Source organism: Leuciscus leuciscus (genome assembly GCF_965113295.1).
Source record: "Leuciscus leuciscus genome assembly, chromosome: 5".
Classification (NCBI taxonomy): Eukaryota; Metazoa; Chordata; class Actinopteri; order Cypriniformes; family Leuciscidae; genus Leuciscus; species Leuciscus leuciscus.
The window spans coordinates 48,484,323-48,504,952 of NC_138729.1; the positions used below are offsets into that span (position 1 = coordinate 48,484,323).

The 20,630-nt window shown below is 36.4% G+C and overlaps 1 protein-coding gene across 1 annotated transcript in view; it reads right to left on the reverse strand.

The window, feature by feature from the left end:
- Window positions 1-4,030: 4,030 nt before the first annotated feature.
- Window positions 4,031-20,630, reverse strand: part of stpg2 (sperm-tail PG-rich repeat containing 2) — a 28,013-nt gene continuing 11,413 nt past the window's right edge. Inside the window, exons 7-14 of the mRNA XM_082171115.1 lie at window positions 20,148-20,249; window positions 19,185-19,344; window positions 16,906-17,069; window positions 13,142-13,234; window positions 7,465-7,633; window positions 6,670-6,785; window positions 5,747-5,893; window positions 4,031-4,360 (exon numbers count right to left, since the gene is read on the reverse strand). Of these exons, the coding sequence (XP_082027241.1) occupies window positions 5,759-5,893; window positions 6,670-6,785; window positions 7,465-7,633; window positions 13,142-13,234; window positions 16,906-17,069; window positions 19,185-19,344; window positions 20,148-20,249 (939 nt within the window). The 3' untranslated portion in view covers window positions 4,031-4,360; window positions 5,747-5,758. The remainder of the gene's footprint in view (window positions 4,361-5,746; window positions 5,894-6,669; window positions 6,786-7,464; window positions 7,634-13,141; window positions 13,235-16,905; window positions 17,070-19,184; window positions 19,345-20,147; window positions 20,250-20,630) is intronic.

Consider the following 20,630-nt stretch of genomic DNA (forward strand, 5'->3'; position numbering starts at 1 on the left):
TGCCTGGAGAGAGAGAGAGAGAGGGGAAAAAAACACCTCCCTCTGAGACACAGACCGAGAGAGAGAGAGAGAGAGAGAGAGAGCAATACCGCAGCCCGACTCCGATAACAACATTCAACTCAATTAAACTTGAGATTGGGGCCGTTCTCTCCCAGAAACGATGAGCGCGCAGATAAAAGTGTAATCACAGGACCGCTGACCCTACAGGTCTTCTACCTGCTCTCTGTGATGATAGCAGAGGGTGTATTTAAGCATGCTTGCTGGAGTCTCGTGATTATACGTGCATGAGGATCATTATACCCCCTGCTGGAGTAGGAGGGAGTGTGAGGGACTGATAACACGAGCCCCGTCCCCTTGAACACCCGCCGGCCCTCCCTTCTCTTCTGTTCCCACAGAGCGTGGATTTAATGCTGTTCGCTAGTGATACTTCTCACGGAGTTAGTGATTTGTATGGAAGCTTGTTTACACCACAGAATAATACATTTAAAAAAAGTAATTGCGACTTTTTAATCTCACAATCAAGACTGAATTCTGAATTGTGAGATATGAACTCTGAATGATCTGAGCTTCTTTTCAAATTCATTTTATAAATCTAGGCTTCTGTTCAACGGTTTGGGGTCAGTGTGGGTTTTGAAAGAAGTCCTTTATGCTCATGAGGCTGCATTTATTTGATCAAAATACAGTATAAACTGTAATATTGTGAAATATTATTAGAATGTAAAAGAACTGTTTTCTATGTGAATATATTGTAATATGTAATTTATTCCTGTGATCAAAAGCTGAATTTTCAGCATCAGTTTCACATGATCCTTTAGGAATCAGTCTAATATGCTTTATTATTATTAATGTCGAAAACAGTTTTTGCTGATTATTTTGAAGAAACTGTGATACACTTCCACTCAAAAGTTTGGCGAATGTAAGATTTTTTTTAAACTAATGTAATAATTTAAATTAATACTTAAAAAAAAAAACTTTTACATTTAAATGTGATCATTTAAATTAATACTTGTATTTAAGCAAGGATGCATTAAATTGATCAAAAAAGACAGTAAAGACATTTATAATGTTACAAAAGATTTCTGACCATATATATATATATATATATATAGTCAGAAATTTTTTGTATTTGTATTTATATACATACTTATACATAAAAAAATATATATATGAGTAAGAACCATTATTAATAATTGAGCAGAATAAGCACCAATAATAATTGATCACCAAATTAGAATGATTTCTGAAGGATCATGTGACACTGAAGACTGGAGTAATGATGCAGAAAATTCAGCTTTGATCACAGGAATAAATGACAAAATTAGAATATATTCAGATAGAAAACATTTATTTTAATTTGTAATAATATTTCACATTACTCCTGTTTTTACTGTTATTTTTGACCAAATAATTGCAGCTTTGGTGAACATAAGAAACTTCTTTTAAAAACATTAAGAAATCGTTGCTGCATCTCATCTGGTCTGTCATTTTTGAAATATTTACTATAAAACGGCATCACTTTACAGCAATTAAATGAAATGTGTGTGTAATGCTAAATGCTAAAAGAACAACATCTGAGCCATCTAATGTTCCTCGGGGTGTGTTTGAGAGAGACAGAAGTTCTTCAACATTAAGACTATAATGGAGAAGCAGAAGTTGTGGGAGAGTCGTGGGCACGAGGCCAACCAGACCTCAGCAGGAGGAACAGCTTGGCTTAATGACTAATTAAGACATCTTAACGACAATTAACTCCCCAATTAACACATCTCACAATATGGTGTTTACCTTCAAAAGTCTTCAAAGCAGTTTTCTATAAGTCCACCGAGAACAAACTATCACATATTCTCCCACTCATAATCATTAACATATGCTTTCAGAGAGCCAGAATTGAGTTCACTGCAGTGAAAGTCCTGTCGCACATTGAACCGGACTTACTATTTTTAGGTTGCCATGGTTTGGGGTTATTGTAAATCATTTAGGCTGCATCCCAAATCGCATACTTCCCTACTATATAGTAGGCGAAAAACAGTATGTGACAAAAGTAGTATGTCAGAGTTCACAGTACTCATAAAAGAATAGGCAAGATGACCTACTACTTCCGGTGAGATTCTGAAGAGTGTATATGATGGACAGTTTATTATCCCATGAGGCCACGGGAGAGGATTTGTGAACGTAACTGGTCACATGATAATGACAGCATGGTGAATGTAGTACGTACAGATTACATTCATACTACACGTACTCGTGCGATATAAAACATCCTTTTTTACTCCTGCAAATACCTTCTCAATAGAGAATGTGATTAAGGTGGGTTTTTCATATCAGAATGTGAGGTTGCAGTTAATTGTGGCAGATCTATCTTTATTATATGCTATTATTAGATTACTGTCGAACTGCATTAAAATGACTGTGTTGTTAATAATTAGCAAAGGGCTGCATAGCCTACAACAACACTAATAAACAGTGACTATTTAGCTATACAGTGCAACAGTGCCTGTCCACTTTTTTTTTCTGTGGCGAAAAAAGTATTTTTTTCCATTAATTTTTCCCATAAGGATTTAAAAAAAGTCTTTGTTAAAGACTTATAAGCCATGAACCAATCCAACCAGGTACGAGGTGAACCACAACATTACAAATTTTGATTCGAAGCAACAAATATTTGAAAATCAGACGAAAAAAAGGTGCAAGAATGGAAAACGAATTTCATCTAGTGGAAACTTTTGGTACTGCGCCCAAACAATATTTTACTGAAAGCTCATTTTTTGAGATCTCAATCTCAAATCTGGAACACAACTTGTTTAGATTTTTGGCTTTGATTTTCCCACATTTTTAGAATAAAAAGTGTTTTGGAAAATATATATTAGTATATTAAATTGTATTTTTGTCATTTTTTCATGACAATAAATGTAAAATATTTTTTTTCTTTTTTAAGTTCACTTAAAAAAAACAAAAAATTCACTTCAGCAATAATTTGCCAAGTATCGTGTTTAAAAAAAAGAGACCAAACTTAAGTCTGTGCTCCAAAGCATTCGAGATTTATGACAGTTTAAGTTCTATGCTCAAAATGTGAGTAAATGGATTATAACTACTGCATAAATATAATTTAGTACCATAAAATCTCCTAAAAAGGTGATTTAAGTGACTTTGAATGTGTCATGGTTGTTTATGCCAGACGGGCTCATCTGAGTTTTTCAGAAACTGCTGATCTACTGGGAGTTTCACACACAATCATCTCAAGGGTTAAGAGAGAATGATCAGAAAAGGAGAAATATCCAGTGAGCGTCAGTTCTGTGGGAGAAAATGTCTTGTTGATGTCAGAGAACGACCAGACTGATTCAGCTGATAGAAAGACATTAAAGGATTCAAAGTTTTAATTAAAATCAATTCCCCATGGAGAAAATGAATGGGATTTTTACTAGCCGAACCCAACCGCTGGTTAACACTATCCAATAGCCCACAGCCTATGGTGATGTTAACCTAAAAAATAATTCACGATTACATAAAAATATAAACAGCCTTTTGTTCTCTGGAGAAACGTGCACAGATGAATCGTAAGACCAGCAATGTGCATCAAGAAAGTAAATGGGTTAAACTTGGATTTCACATTGACTTTAAAACGCACTAACATCCGTAAACTCCACGAGACAAACACACACGCGTGGCGAGAGAGCCGCCACAGTGATTTATCTGATTCAATTAGCTTGCAAATGTAAAACAAGTCAGTTCAATAAAGAGCTAAAACCTCTCTTTCTTCCGTCCGCTCTCCTCTTCGACGTCTCTCGCTCTTCCTCCCTCGACCTCCCTCTCTCTGCTGAATAATGAGAGTGTGTAAATGCTTAATTAGATTAAAAGGGTGTGTATAACGATATCAAGATGTTGTGTGTGTGTGTGTGTGTGTGTGTGTGTGTGTGTGTGTGTGTGTGTGTGTGTGTGTGTGTACGATCTCTCTACAAATCTCTCTACATTAGCGTTGTGTTATTGTGGGCAGGGCTGAGAATTTATGATGCACAAAAACCCTGAAACATCAAACCCATTAAAGAATCCTGATTTATTCTCTGTGAGCAATGAGGGAAATATATCACCCATAAAGAGGTGTGTGTGTTTGTGTGTGTGTGTGTGTGTGTGTGTGTGTGTGTGTGTGTGTGTGTGTGTGTGTGTGTGTGTGTGTGTGTGTGTGTGTGTGTGTGTGTGTGTGTGTGTGTGTGTGTGTGTGTGTGTGTGTGTGTGTGTGTGTGTGTGTGTGTGTGTGTGTGTGTGTGTGTGTGTGTGTGTGTGTGTGTGTGTGTGTGTGAGACAGGAACTCCTGGGAAGCATGTGTTTAATAGGAGAGGCTTAGCCGAGGTCTTTTTGAAAAGTGTATGACCTGAAAAACAAATTAGAATACAGAAGGAAACCGTAAGACATGATACAGAAGAACAAAATATTAAAATTGCATGCAAAGAAGAATGATCCAAATTTCCTAAAAATATTTGAACAATTTTTTTATTAATATTACCTTGTACTCTTAATTTATTTCACTGTGCCGCAAAACTGTGTACAATGAGATTGTATAAACACTTTGTTATGGCAAAAAAGCATATTAAAGACAGACTTTTGAAATTGTTCTAATTAAGAGACTTCTAAATTACTTTAATTTTTGTTCAAATCTTAAATAGGTCACTGTAATCTGTTATTTTTATGTTAATTATATTATTTTATTTTGTGCTAAAATGTAATGACTTCATTATGTAGGACTTAATTTGAAACAATTTTCACTCAGAAATTGCTAATAAAGTAATTGCAAAGAAATGGCAAGTAACTCATCAAATTAAATGTGACATTTAGAAAGACTGAAATAGTATTTATTTTCTTGTAAAACACACTCCAATAATCTTTGTTTTATGTACAAATTCGAAAAATAATTGTTTTAGTGCGCACACCAATAGCACAGAGAAGACAAAAACACAAATGAGATCTCTTTTATATTCTCTATACATCAATAAGTAATACATAATTGATGTAATTGCTAATTAAAGTCAAAGTCTGTGATCAACATTCATCAAATTCTCCCAAAACCAAATGATTTGGGCTTCCATCCACATTCAGTTTCCGGTTTTACTCGTACACTTTATGTCAATGATGTCCTCCTTAGCAAAAAATGAACAATCTCTGAGCAACGACCATATTTTCAGGTGAGCCAATGCTTTTGCATTACAAAAAAGTATGTCATACCAATAAAGCATGCTAAATTAATAGCCATATCTCCTGTTATTCGTCACGCAGTGAGCAGACTCATATGCCATTAATGAATGAATCATCTCATTAGTGTGTATAAATCAGAAAATACATTGAATGTTTTATTTGAGCATCTTTGGTTTTAAAGAGATCAATCAGCCATTCAGAGGGAATATAATATCAGAGCTCATGCTGATCCTATGGTGTGTGTGTGTGTGTGTGTGTGTGTGTGTGTGTGTGTGTGTGTGTGTGTGTGTGTGTGTGTGTGTGTGTGTGTGTGTGTGTGTGTGTGTGTGTGTGTGTGTGTGTGTGTGTGTGTGTGTGTGTGTGTGTGTGTGTGTGTGTGTGTGTGTGTGTGTGTGTGTGTGTGTGTGTGTGTGTGACAGAGCGGTTCGTTTTAATAAGACAGACAGCAGAGAGTCGTCTTTTCTCTTTCCCGAGTAGAGTAGACCTCTGAAAACCTCAAGAATAGCTTTATTACTGAAACTAAACCTCCATAATAAGTGTGAAATATATAGTGTGAGGGGTCACTGACCTTTGACCTGAGTTAGGCACTGCTGTGGGCAGGGGGTTTTCTCAAAGACTTGCGTGAAGATAAAGATCTCGTGCTGGACACCAAAGGATCATGGAGCGTCACATTAAATGTGCCTTTCAGAACGGTGTCCATGATGACTGGACTCAACTACAACACACACACACACACACACACACACACACACACACACACACACACACACACACCATAGTGAATTGGTGTACTAGACTAAATACTATATTATACAGTATATATACACAGTATTATATTCTTCGTGGCACAGATTCATCATGGTGCTGGAAACATTCCTCAGAGACTTTGGTCCATATTGTCATGACAGCATCACACAGTTACTGCAGATTTGTCGGATCTGAACATCCATGATGTGAATCTCCCGTTCCTCCACATCCCAAACCTGCTCTATTGAACTGAGATCTGGAGACTGTGGAGTCGATTGAGTTTAGTGACTCTTCTGTACCTCGGTTGCAATGAGTGTTTATTTGAGTTACTGTTGTCTTTCTATCAGCTGAACTGGTCTGGTCGTTCTCTGACCTCTGGCATCAACAAGACATTTTCACCCACAGAACTGACGCTCACTGGAGCATATTTCTCTTTTTCAGATCATTCTCTGTAAACCCTAGAGATGATTGTGTGTGAAAATCCCAGTAGATCAGCAGTTTCTGAAATACTCAGACCAGCCCGTCTGGCACCAACAACCATGACACGTTCAAAGACACTTAAATAACCTTTCTTCCCCATTCTGATGCTCAGTTTGAACTCAAGAAGAGCATCTTGACCATGTCGGAGTTGCTTCCACGTGATTGTCTGGTTAGACATTTGTGCTGTATTATAAATATATACAGTATATATAAACACACATATACATGCATATAGACACTTCTAATAAATATATGAGGTCATACCTCATATGCTGTGGGTCCAGGTGTCATGTCTTTAGGGCTTTTAAAGCGATCTTCTTTTGAGACCATCAGCGCAAGTTGAGGGTCAGACTTAACATCTGGACTATAATGAGCAGGACCTACAAAACCACAAATAACACGTAGTTTAGCTGGAATACTTGAACATAACTCCCCAAAAACACTGTTTACATGGAGCAAATTCCACCGTTATGTTGATAAAGAGAGTTCCTATAGGCCTACACCATTAGTCCCAAGTTAAGGATGCTTTAAACAACTTTTAAAGAAATGTTAAATTATAATGCAACAACAAAATACAAGCTTTGCATTTCTGCTTTTAAACTAATTTAAAAAATAAATAAAAATAAATGTGACAACCCGCCAACAAGTTTTTTTTGCATTACTTATAGTATATATATATATATATATATATATATAGTAATTAATACTATGCATTACTGATATTTAATTTTATTGCTGTCACTTTATTATAATTGTGTACAATGAAAATGTACAAACGTTTTGTACATTTCCAAATGTACAGTTTTGTTATGCCAATAAAGCTCATTAAAACTGAAACTGAAAAACAGTTTTACAGAGTTTATTAATGTAATACTTCACATTAATGAATAATTAAGAGACTTCCTGATTACTAATGTCGCTTCCTACTCTCGAATGTTTAGCCACATATACTTCCAATATTCACTGTCTTGTTTATTTGTACAAACTGAAGGAGTAATGGACAGTAATGGACAGCAGGCCTCAAATGCCGTTCATAGAGATCAAGTAAGCGTAAGTCACCTGGTATTTCAGGGTCGTATTGTAGGAAGGAAGGATCTCTGGCGGCGGCAGATAGGAAACAGCTCTGTCGCTTGCGTGCTTTCTCACTCCGTGGCTTGCTGTAGCGATGGAGACCTTGAGTCTTCTCGAAAGATTCGCTCACGTTATACGAGCCTGGCGGAGGAGTATCCTGCCAAGAGCAATCTAATATCTAACCACAGCATCATAAACATCATCTGCACAATGGATTTACAGCAGGTACAAATGAGCCAGGGGGTCGTGTGTGTGTGTGCGAGCTGTAGGAGCATTATTGCAAAGTATTATTGTGGGTTTTTTATTCGGTTCAATTATTTTAGTTGTGTTAACCACTAACATGCTACAGATGCTGTACATGGAAATTAAGCTGTGTTGAATCATTCTAGTTATTTAGACATTTGTATTATGTAACACTTGCATATTGTAATACTAACCATGCTATATGTGTAATTGCACATCTGTAAGCTGGACAGATGCAGAGAGAGAGAAAGAGTGAGAGAGAGAAACATCTCTCACCAAACCTGTCAGGAACAAGACTATTTTTGGGAAGATGTTTTGTATTTTGACATTATTGTCATGACAAAGTTCCAAATTTCCATTCATCTCTAGTGAATAAAAACGGTAACACTTTTTTTTTTTTTTTACAATTTATTGTTTTTAACTTATTTTACAGTGTCCTTGTTACATATGTTTCATGTACTCACCATAGTAATAACAGTAAATTATGCATAATTACATGCAACTAACCCTCAACCAAATCCTAATCCTACCCTAACCCTATAGTAAGTACATGTAGTTGCTTAATATTACTCAGTACTTAAATCTATAATTACACTGTAACAATGACACCTTAAAATAAAGTGTAACCAAAAAAACTATACCAACATTTATTTAAAATAAATGTATTTAAATACTAAGTATACTACAAATCCTTTAACATATTTACTGACATATCGATTGAGACTTAATACTCATTTCTTAATATTAAGCCTACAATTAGTTTTAATATCACTATGAGTAAGGATAGTATAATCAGATAATATCAGTCTTTAAATGCAAGATATTTAAAGTGAATCTAAAGTATACTTGCAATAGTTCAATTTTAGCACAAACAAATATACTTAAGTATATCTTTAATTGGACTTCAGCACTATTACATTAAGTACAAAATTAAGTATATCAATTTAGTATACCAAAAGTACAATTGCAGGGTATTTATATTAAGTGCATAAATATGTAAATGTATTTGTAGTGTACTTAGCATAAAATAAATGCATTTCAAATATATTTTGGTGTATTTATTTTTCACTAGGACTGTCATGCAGAAAAAATATACATTATTTACATTCTACATTTGAATTCAATACAGTGAAAAAACAAAGTCCATTACCCTGTTGCAAATCTTTTCAGTTTCATTTAGCTTTTTAAAGTCATTGCTTCAACTATTATAAAACAAATTATTATAAATAAAACGAAGCAACAGTTAAAAATCATCAAGAATAAAAAAAAATTAAAAAAATTAAAAAAACAGACGCGTCATGGTAATTTAATGAAAATGTCATGAAAATAATGCCATAATGCAAAACATCATAATGGTGCTCAAATTAAGCTTCATTTTCGTCACGTGACATAAAGGGCCCTTTTTTAACGATGTGAGCGTGTCCGGATCCACTTTTGCTAGTTTAACGACGGGAAAAATGGTCGGTGCACCCGGCGCATGATCTTGAAGGGTTGTCCCTATTGGGTGTGTTTTGGGATTTACGTGCGTTAAACCAACCAGAGTCTCATCTTCCATTCCCTTTAAAAGCCAGTTGCGCTCACGCCATGGCGGATTCGCTCTTTACATGACTGATTTTGCAAGCGGAAAGACCGAACGCTTCTCCAGAGCGCAAACGGATCTGCTCGTGCGCGAGGTTAAAGCACAGACCATGTACGGGACAAGCCGGATTCCACCGTATCTTAATGAACACAATATGAATCTTTTACATTGTTTAATCCTTTTATTTTTAATATTTGGTATGTTTGTGTGCTGTTACGCGTCCCTGTGTGTGTAATAAGCAGATTGTGACCCGCTTATAGGCTCATGCAACGCATTCTCATCCTTGGGCGTCATAATACTGACGCTTTTGACATGTCGTCTACATCGAACGCACATGGCACCCTTTAGCGTCAATATGAGACGCACAGAGCTTTGTTCGGTTATGGGTAGGTTTAGGTGTAGTGTAGGGATAGGGTTAGACCGCTAGGAGGCGCCTTCTGGCCCATTTCTATCTGCGTCTCATATTGACGCTAAAGGGTGCCATGTGCGTTTGATGTAGACGAAATGTCAAAAGCGTCAATATATGACGCCTTGGGATGAGAACGGGCTGGCTCATATTACTGACGCGCTCTTTAAATAATGAAAAAAATATTGCGGCATTGACTTTAGACCAGGTTTCAGTTGGTCAATGGCTCAGACTATTTCAGTTGCCTCAAAATAGCAACGTGCCAACAATGCGCCAGAACACACCTCGTTTTCAGACCAGCAGCCCTTGCGTTGCGCCGGGTGTATGATAGGGCCCAAAATGTTTTCTTTCTTTCTTTTGATTTTGGGTTGAAATGAGATTTGGTGAGACTCCTGCAGACGGCTGTGTGTATTGTGAACAGACACGTGTCTAATGAAGGAGCGGAGCAGACGTGAAGCGAGGTGCTGAGCTCATAATAAAATATTTGCAGCATCTGCATCAGAGCATCTGACTCAAACACTCTCTATGATACACACTCCAAACATACGGACACTTCTGCGTTCTCATATCTTGCGAAGTATAATTACTGATTTTAGATATGGACAGGATTTAATCTAAACTCTCCATGGAGCCAAACAAATATCAGGGCTTTCCCATTGAATTCAAGCTTATACAAATACACGCACACAAAAATCTAAACTTCCAGAACAGGCTGTGTTTGACTCTGAATAATAAGCTGACACATCAATCCCTGTCATTACACATCATGGAGCTGAAAACGCCCTGAGACTTTGCTCTTTCACAGCTCAAAACATGTTTAATTTAAACATAGTGTAGGCAATTTCAGAGAGGCTAACAATAGCAAGCTAGTTTTGAAAGCATGAGCTCATAACATCACAATAATAATGAACGTAAACATGTTTTAATATTTAGACCACTTCTATTATCGATTGCTCTCAGGATGTGAAGAGAGTTTCAACCAGTCTAACAAAAAGAGTTTATAAGAGAAATTGCCTACCCTACCTTTAAAATATCAAGATGTTTCTCCTAAAAACAGACAGACATATGAGTCAATAGTTGACATTTAGTATTTCGATGGTCCACTTTAGATATTCTACTTACTATGAGTAACTTTGCAACAACACGTCAACTAACTATCACAAGCTAAAGTGGACTATCGAAATAAAAGTGTAATTTGAGTATAGAGCTAAACAAAATGTGGAGCAGCTTAGATAATTTGTTCTGGGAGAAAATTTGATTAGAAATGTTAATGAGATCTCTCAGTTTTGATTGCAGATTTTATTATCTTGGTAAATCTGAGCACAGTGTGAGCCGTGTTTCCACTGTCGGCCCAAAAGCGAGCGTGCCAGTGCATGCCAGGGGCCAGTCGCGCTTCCACTGTCACTTCCCAGGCTTGATCAAGCCTCATCGGGGCTTCCCTGGGGTCAACGGCCAGGGGGTTTTGGCCCGCCGAACACCTTGGTCCAAAGCGGGCCAACTGGGGGTTGAGGAGTGCATACCTGTCAACATTGGGATTTGAAAATAAGGGAAATTTTAAGGGAAAATAAGGGGGGGAAAGTGTGGGGGGGAATAGGCTAAGAATCTTTAGCCGATTCTAAAGATTTTATTGGTCATGTGAATCACAGTGCTGACTGCCTACACCAAACACTGATCCCTAAACCTACCCGTCATTGTAACTTTAACCAATGAAATTAGCTGCAGGGCGGGATTTCCGCTTAACTGGTTTGCGGCCAGTGGGATTTTTTTAATGATTTATTTTATAGAAAGATAAAAAATACGGGAAAATATTTAAACGGGATGATAGCGGGATAGCACGGTAAAATACGGGAGAATCCAGGAAAAAACGGGAGGGTTGACAGGTATGGGAGTGGTCATGAACGAAGGCAGAGTTTACAACACCGCTGCTTATTTCCCATGTTATTATATCAGGCTACCAGCTGACTTCAACATTTATAGTCATTTAAATCCAGCTTTTAATGTTGTTTATATGTCTATGTGGTGTTATTAATATGCTTTAAGACAAACCATGTGCAAATTCATAAGTCGACACCATTGCTGAGTATTTTCTCCTTAAAACTGCAGTGAACCAAAGACAGTCTCAAAAACACGGTTTGAAGTCGCTGGTGTTTCTGACGTCACAAACTACCTTGTAACCAATCAGATCAACGTGTGATCGTCAACGATTGGATCTCTGAGCTGGTGCGAGTGAGTGGAGGCGGGGCTCATTTGCATATTCATAAAACCACGTATACTAAATGAGGCAAGGGTGTAGAGTTACATTCTATTTACAAGCTATTGCATGAAGACATTTTTTCAAGAAACATTTTTTAAATATGTCATTTTGGTGATCAAAGATGAGTTTTAAGTGTTACAATTATTGACTACAGGGGGACTTTAAGACATTTTAAAATGCTAACCATTGCGATAATAAATACACATATGTTTATGGAAAATAACACAGTCTGCTTGAAGAACGTAGACAAAACATAAATTATTATAATCGTGTATTTATTTGGTTTCATGTTTATCAGTCTCTTCCCTCAGCCTTTGTTGATACCGGACTAATGCATCCGCATATGTGTCATTAAAAACATGCACTCTGGTTAACTCGTATCTCATCTTTTCTGTCTGTGAACTCCCTCTGTTGCTCTGGCTGAAAGGATAACAGTATGATAGTATGATATTTTATCAATATTTTTCAAAAACCAAAACCTTAATGGAGTTGTTTTGTGCATTCCTGTGATTGCAAATAATTGGAAAGCAGGAGCAACTGAATAGGTATGTGCTCTCTTTTGATGTGTACTGGTAAATATCAGTTTGATTCAGCATGATTGATGTGCACTCCTGACACAAATGAATAAATTATTTTCACTGTTACATATTTTATATTGTAAACCATTGGTCAAATATGGATGCTGGAATTTTAAGACTTTAATTAAAGGACCAAACGTTTGCTTCTGTCATGCTCATTTTGCGATCTAGCTAGTTTTCAGTCAGCTGGTGAAACGGTGGGGTTGTGTGATGTCGTTCTATGGGGTCGTGTTAAGAGCGGCTTTGACGGTTTTAGCCCCGGTGATTTTGGCCTCGGTGCTTGAGGTCCGAGGCTATAGTCCCAGCCCGGCATGCTGTTAGCCCTGGCTCACACTAGCCAGACAGTGGAAAAGCGGCTAATGAGATCTCTTCTGATATGTTAGATGGGATTCATGTGAAATAACTGGGGTTTTATTCTTAGGAGAAACATCTGAGAAGCATGAGACTTAGTGAAAGTCCTATTAAAATAGTTGTAAAATCTTCTCTCCATTTCATGTCATTGCTATCCAGGAAAAACACTTTATATATTAAAGAGATCTCACTTGTGATTTATCTTCCCAGTGGCAGTCTAAAGATTAAAATTCAGTGTTGCGTGTGTGTCTTACTTTGGCGAACAGTGAACCCACAAGTCTGTTAGTGGCAGATTTAAAAGCAGCTGTACTCTGTTTCTTATACAACGCTTCATTTGTCTGCTCCACCTGCAGCAAACACACAAAAAAAGACAATTTCTTGCATCAAATATTGACGTAATACTGTAATACAGATTCATATTAATGAAATTCAAATAATTACTCAAATTTGAGCCTGTTTTTCTTATAATTAGACTATAGTGCACAAGAACACGCTAGGTTTTCATATGTTTAATACCTGCATGAAAGCTGCTGATCATGGTCTACTCATATAGCATGAAAAAAGCAGGATAGAAATTCTCCAAAACATCTCCTCCACAGAAAAAAATGAATTAAATTAGTTTAGAACAACATGAAGGTGAATAAATGATGACAGATCTTTCGCTTTTGGGTGAACTATTTCTTTTAATTATGTGCTGTTGTATTTTAGCAGCTCCGAGGTGCCTGTGTGATCTCTGTTGACAGAAAAAAAATCTCCTCTCTGGTTCAACTTATAATGAAAAATCATAATCTCCACTGTCCTGACACTAGAGATAAGATGCGCCAGGTCCTCATCTCAGACTGCAGGTTATGTTCAGAGTGAAATACTAGCTTTTTACACAATACGTACTGTACGGAAGCGTATTGCATTCACTTGAGAAAAAAAAATCTACTCTGTTTTTCTGAATTAACGAGTTAATTATCTCAGAATTACTAGATAATTTTTCATAAAAAAATTTTTTATTCTGTTTTTCTGAATTAACGAGTTAATTATCTCAGAATTACGAGATAATTTTTCATGAATAAAAAGTTTTTGCTCTGTTTTTCTGAATTAATGAGTTAATTATCTCAGAATTATGAGATAATTTTTCATATATTTTTTTTTTATTCTGTTTTTCTGAATTAACGAGTTAATTATCTCAGAATTACAAGATAATTTTTCATGAATAAAAGTTTTTGCTCTGTTTTTCTGAATTAATGACTTAATTATCTCAGAATTCTGAGATAATTAAGTCATTAATTCAGAAAAACAGAGCAATTTTTTTTTAATGAAAAAATATCTCAGAATTCTGAGATAATGAAGTCATTAATTCAGAAAAACAGCAAATATTTTTATTTAAAGAAAAAATTATCTCAGAATTTTGAGATAATTAAGTCATTAATTCAGAAAAACAGAGCAAAAACTTTTTATTCATGAAAAATTATCTCGTAATTCTGAGATAATTAACTCGTTAATTCAGAAAAACAGAGCAAAAACGTTTTTTTTCATGAAAAATTATCTCGGAATTCTGAGATAATTAACTCATTAATTCAGAAAAACAGAGTAGATTTTTTTTTCCTCAAGTGAATGCAATACGCTTCCGTAGTACTGTATACAGCATTCTGTTTTTATAAAATGTCACTAAATTGAAACAAAACTGAAGTGGTTATTTTGCCTGTGTAGTCCAATGTTGTGTAAAAATGCCTTTTGACATCATATACAATGAATCAAGAAGGAGATTTGTGGTTCCTATTACATTTAGCAATTGTAATCAAGTGCATTGCATTGTGGGATAAAGTATCCCCCACAGTGTGCTCTATTTGCCTAGTGCACATTTTGGCGTCTGTGTGTGCATACTGCACTTAATGTACATTACTGTTTGGGGTCAGTAAGATTGTTTTTAAAGAAATTAATACTTTTATTATGCATGGATGCCTCAAATTGATCAAAAGTGACAGAAAATACATTTATAATCTTAAAAAAGATTTCTATTTCTAGTGAATGGTGATCTTTTGAACCTTTTTATTCATCAAAGAAAATGTGTCATGGTTTCCACAAAAATATGAAGCAGCACAACTGTTCAACATTAACTATTGATAATAATCAGAAATGTTTCTTGAGCAGCAAATCAGCATATTAGACTGATTTCTGAAGGAGTGAAAACTAGATATACTGCCTTTCTGGCAAGGCTTTTTCATGCCAACTTAAAGGGGTCATATAATGGTACATGCACTTTTACAAGTTGATTGTACTGAAATGTGTGTTGGCAGTGCCTGTACACAACCATCATATAATGATAAAAATCCATCCAGTGGTCTTTTTTTAATCTCCTTATATGTTTTCCCCTGTCTCAAATCAAGCCGTTCGACCTAGTGACGTCACACGGTCGGACGCCCCTCCCACGATTGTTGATTGACAGCAGCGTTTCAACACAGACCCGCCCTCGTGAGCGAGCTGTCAATCATAGTCCGCATTGTTGATACGCTGGAGCAGAATGGCGTCTAAGCGATTGTGGTTTTCTGTTCTTGGGTGTAATAACGAACACAGCATCATTTTGATGTTCCTAAATCCGAACCGCTGAAGACACAGTGGCTGAGTTTTGTTTTCGAAGGGAATATTCCCCACGATCAACGTCAATGCTTTCATGTTTCACACACCAGACTGCTTTATAAACGAGGGTCAGTATAAAGCTGGTTTTGCTAAGAAGCTGCTCCTAAAAAAATGATCGGCACCAACTATTTGTGTTCCTGCTGCACCTCCAGAAGAAGAAGTGAGTGTAACGTTTTATTAACCTTTATATTAATCTTTGCAAATCGCTTGCACGCTTCACGATGAATGCGGCTAAGGTTTACACTCAGGGTACATTACGGCATGTTTTCTATGTACAACGTTCTCAATATAATTCATAATCCCAAGTTTATAATGAACAACGTGTTATGGTTATTGTGTTATTACAAACGGTGTACGCACAGAACAGAGGGGCGGGGTGAGCAAAGCTCATTATCATTTAAAGACACATGCACTTAAACGGCGTGCTGAAAACAGAGCTGTTTTTGACCAGGTAAAATGAGTGTTTTCTTACAATACTAATGAGAATTTTTAATTAAAGTGTATTACAAAGTTTTCATTTAGACCCTAAAGAATCATAATAACTTGTACAAAAATGGCATTATATGACCCCTTTAAAGTTTGTCTACAAACTTTTCTATCTAGTTAGATATCAGTGAATCTAGAGGTCCATTAGGACACATTCACTGCTCTTATCTATGCAGGCAGGGACCATGTAGAAGGAACAGAAAGAGAGGAGAGTCCATAAAAGACCTCCACTGGGGTCAGTTTGGTTCAGGAAGCAGGCCAACTGGACACTTCCATTGGAAACAATGGACGTTTCCAAGAAAATAAAAAAACTGCAGATGCCATTGTCCCAAGTTTCCTGTGAAATACTTCACAGGGAGGGAGGGATTTGCTGGCCACAATACATAGTGTTAAAAATTTGAATCTGTTATTCTTACAAATATGTACCATGGTAACCACAGTGTAAGTGTGTATGCTTTTGTCCATTTTTTTTCATCCACCAGGGAAAAGTCTCATCACTTAAAAAAAGTAAAAGCACACTTCTCAATAAGCCAACAAGCAAATCAAGGTTGCATTCACGTCTGCAGCATGAATGATTGATTCTTCATTCAAATCCCTCACCCTGAGAATAAGCAACAGTAATTAATAGTGATGTTTGCCGTGGAATACAGAAACTGCGGTATTTTGGCAGAAACAACGGTTTTCATGGTACAATTTGAAAGGATAGGCTCTAGTTTGTAGACTCCAGGCAAAACTGACATTTAGTGAATGCTGAGAAATATTTAGTTCAAGGGGATTTATGAAAGATTTATTCGATTCGTTGGATGAAGCCCCCTGAAAAGTCTGAATAAGCTCCCAAGGGCGCTGGCAGATTAGTGTACAATAGACAATGAGTGCACACTTTCTGGGTTGGAGAACTGCTCACCTTGTACTGAGCCGGCCCCGGGGTGCTCATCTTCTCTTTGCTGGGGAGAAAAGGGTGGCGTGGTGCAACAGAGCCAAAGGCGCCCTTCCTTCTGCTCTTCAGACAGGCTTTCTTCAAACTCTCCTGAGCCAGGCCATAATCAAACACGTTATAGGCACCGGGACCTAGAAAAAAGACAGCACGTCCTGATCTTGCCCGAGTGAGACGAGTTCCTGGGTTAACATATTTTGTTGTCCGGTCTAAAAATGTTGTCCTAAGCCTAAACCGGCGAATAACACTGATGTAGAAGCACCTAATCCTGGTTGTAAGCCTAAACTTGACATAAACTTGTCCCTCAAATCTGATTGGTTGATTGAAATGTTGTTCCAGGATCAACAAAGATGTCGATCCAGGAACATGTACTTGGTGAAATCAGCAAATACATGCATGAGTAAGACATTTAGTTACTATTGGAGTTCTACTAACTAGGTTCGTTTAATATTGATGGCTGTGGCTTTGCCTAATTTACATACACTACCGTTCAAACGTTTGGGATTGGTAAGATTTTTTACTGTTTTTGAGAGAAGTCTCTTCTGCTCACCACGGCTGCATCTACTTGATCAAAAATACAGTAAAAACTGTAATATTGTGAAATATTATCACAATTTAAAATAACTGTTTTCTATTTGAATATGTGTTAAAATGTAATTTATTGCTGTGATCAAAGCTGGATTTTCAGCATCATTACTCCAGTCTTCAGTGTCACATGATCCTTCAGAAATCATTCTAATTTGCTGATTTGCTGCCCAAGAAACATTTCTGATTATTATCAATGTTAAAATAAGTTGTGCAGGTTTTTTGTGAATATTTTTTAATAAGTTCAAAAGAAAATAATTTATTTGAAATAGAAATCTTTTGTAACATTATCAATATGATCAATATCAATACTGTCACTTTTGATAAATTGAATGCATCCTTGCTGAAAAAACAATTATTAATTTCTTTTTTTTAATCTTACTGATTGAATGGTAGTGTACTTATTGTCACGATTATTCTTAGTTTCACCCTCGTGGACTCTTAGTTTGTTTATCTTCAGTAACCCGTCTCCTTTGTTCTCAGTTTCCCGCCACTTGTTTGTCTCCTTGGTTACCCATTGCATTCTAGTTTGTTTCTATGGTTACTCATAAATTCCCCTTATTTGTATCACCTGTGCTAATCCAATCATCTTTGTTTTATATGTGTGTATATATATATATATATGCCTGTGTTTTTGTTCTCATTGGTCGGTTCTTGTTAATGCTTATGTTCAGTTTGGTGTAGTTCTCTTTCGGTTGATAAAGTCTGTTCACTTTTATCTTCGTCTTCGCATCATACCTACTCTACACTCGGCCAGTGTGACACTTATGCGGTCCGTGTGGTTTGCTTTTGTGTATGATAACAGAAGTATAAATATCCCAAAATATTTCAACCTGCTAAAATTTAAGTTAAATTGCTGCATTAAAAATAGTTAATTGTACTTCTTCCCCTTTACATGTTGTGTTACTGATAAAGAAAACTGATTTGGCACCATCACATCGAATTGATCATGTAAATTAATATTAAGTAAATTAAAATGAATATTATTGAATATTGCTGAATCAACCTAAATATATTAATATATATATATATATATATATATATATATAAAGATTAAATCAGGTAGAAATAGCTTTTTAAGGTACAATTGCAGTTTACCACTTTTTACAGTGTAGTTCATTGCACTTCTGTCTCTTATTTGATAAAGTTTACATCATAATTCTGCAACTTTCCTGTTTATTATTGTGAAGCTGCTTTAAAACTATTTTTATTGTATAAAGTGCTATAAAAATAAATGTGACTTGACTTCGACCACTTTGAATATAATTACCGCTAAAGAAAATTTAATTTTCATTAAGCATTTTAAGCATTTTAAGACCACCCTTGATGCAGAATTGTACACCTTTGGTATAACATTTTCAACGTACTATGATTTAGCATCTTGCACACTGTTAAGGACAGGCAAGATTAGACAGAATGCATCTTGAGTGTCTTAAAGTGGCATAGAATCTGATTGGTTGTTTTAAGAGTAGCTTGAAATCTGATTGGCTGCTGTTGTAAAGCAGTATGAAATCTAGTGCTAACTTTGCCAGCCTCATGTTTTTCCCTCTAGCAAGCACAGTCCAAATCTGACCTCTGACTGAACCCCACTGATACAAGACATTCTGCATTCAGAATGTGGCCCAGATTCACATCCACACAGAACAAAACACACCGGCACAAACCTGGCGTAGCTTTCGATCTGTTTTCTGGCAGGAAGCGTGCAGCTGTCAGGCCAAAAGGATTCTTCTTCACCCTTCTGTCTTTCTTCAGGATCTCCAGAGCACATCGCGGGTCTTCATACGCTCCTACAGGGGGCGTTTCATCCTTGACCGGACTGAACCTCTGCGAGAACCAGCACAATACTGAGATCAGATTTAAAAAATCGACATTCACAACCCATTTTACTTCTGTGAGTCGATTACATTTTACTAAAAGATAATGAAGACTATAATGTGCTCTGATGAATTGTGCACAAGACCAGAAACGTGTATTAGGCAAGTCAATAAGGTCCATTTTGATTTCATGCGACTAATCCAGAGCAGCTGTTATTAGAACTTATTACACGGCTCTCTGAAATGCTTGATTCTGATTGGTCAATAACGTCATTTCGAGGTCAGTTATTCCTCGATAATGATCATCAATTGCAACACTGTACAGTGACCGCTCTTCCTTCTCTCATGTTTCTCGTATCACACCATCATGCTGGTGGCATCTAGTGCCTCAGTTATCGACTGTAAAAGGAGGACTTCAGCACTAATAGTAGGCCAACGATAATATTGTTGAAGTGTTTGTTTTGTTGCTAGAATGAAATATAATAGATTATGAGATAATAAACAAGTACGGTTTCTTCTCAAATCAATATTTCATGTCCCCGTCATTATTTATTTGGTGAAATCTGTGAAATAATAGTGAGCTAATAAACTCAAATCCATATTTTTTATCAAATTATTTACTTATGTGGAGAGTATAGTCATGTAATAAGCGGTATAATGTACATACAGCTGGATGTTATCACAAAGAAAATACTTCAAGGGTGATACAAGTCGGGGTCCTGATCACCCTGTCAGAGTGTATTTTGCGATAACATCCGGCTGGATGTACGTTGTCCCTTATGAATGTATAAAAATAATGCAGTGTGTTGTTGCCTGAGCTTTAGACAGGAAGGCTGGGCTCAACACAGGACCATGTGGTTTACTGGGCGTCTCAAACTGACTCTTTATGTGGTAATGCCCTGGACCTGGGACACCCTATAAATACAAACACACACAAACACACACACAGATGCACACAAAAAGAAAAAGAAAGCTTATTTGCAGCACAACAGAAAAGCTTGAGCTCAAGTCTTGCTGCAATAGTGCCCTCTACAGGCAAGACACAACTTCTACATGTCATATTTACACACAAACAGGGGTTTTCAATCTTTTAGATGCCATGGACCCCCAAATAAGATCATCCTTGTGTGAGGGACCCCATCCTAAAATTTTAAAAGCATCTATCTTTTAAAAACACCCAATTTATACATTATTATAAATATTATAAATCTAAAAATGAGTTTCTGTTAAATTACAATAATAAACATTATTTATTTAATTTATATTAAAAAATATGTTGTATTTATATTGACTAAA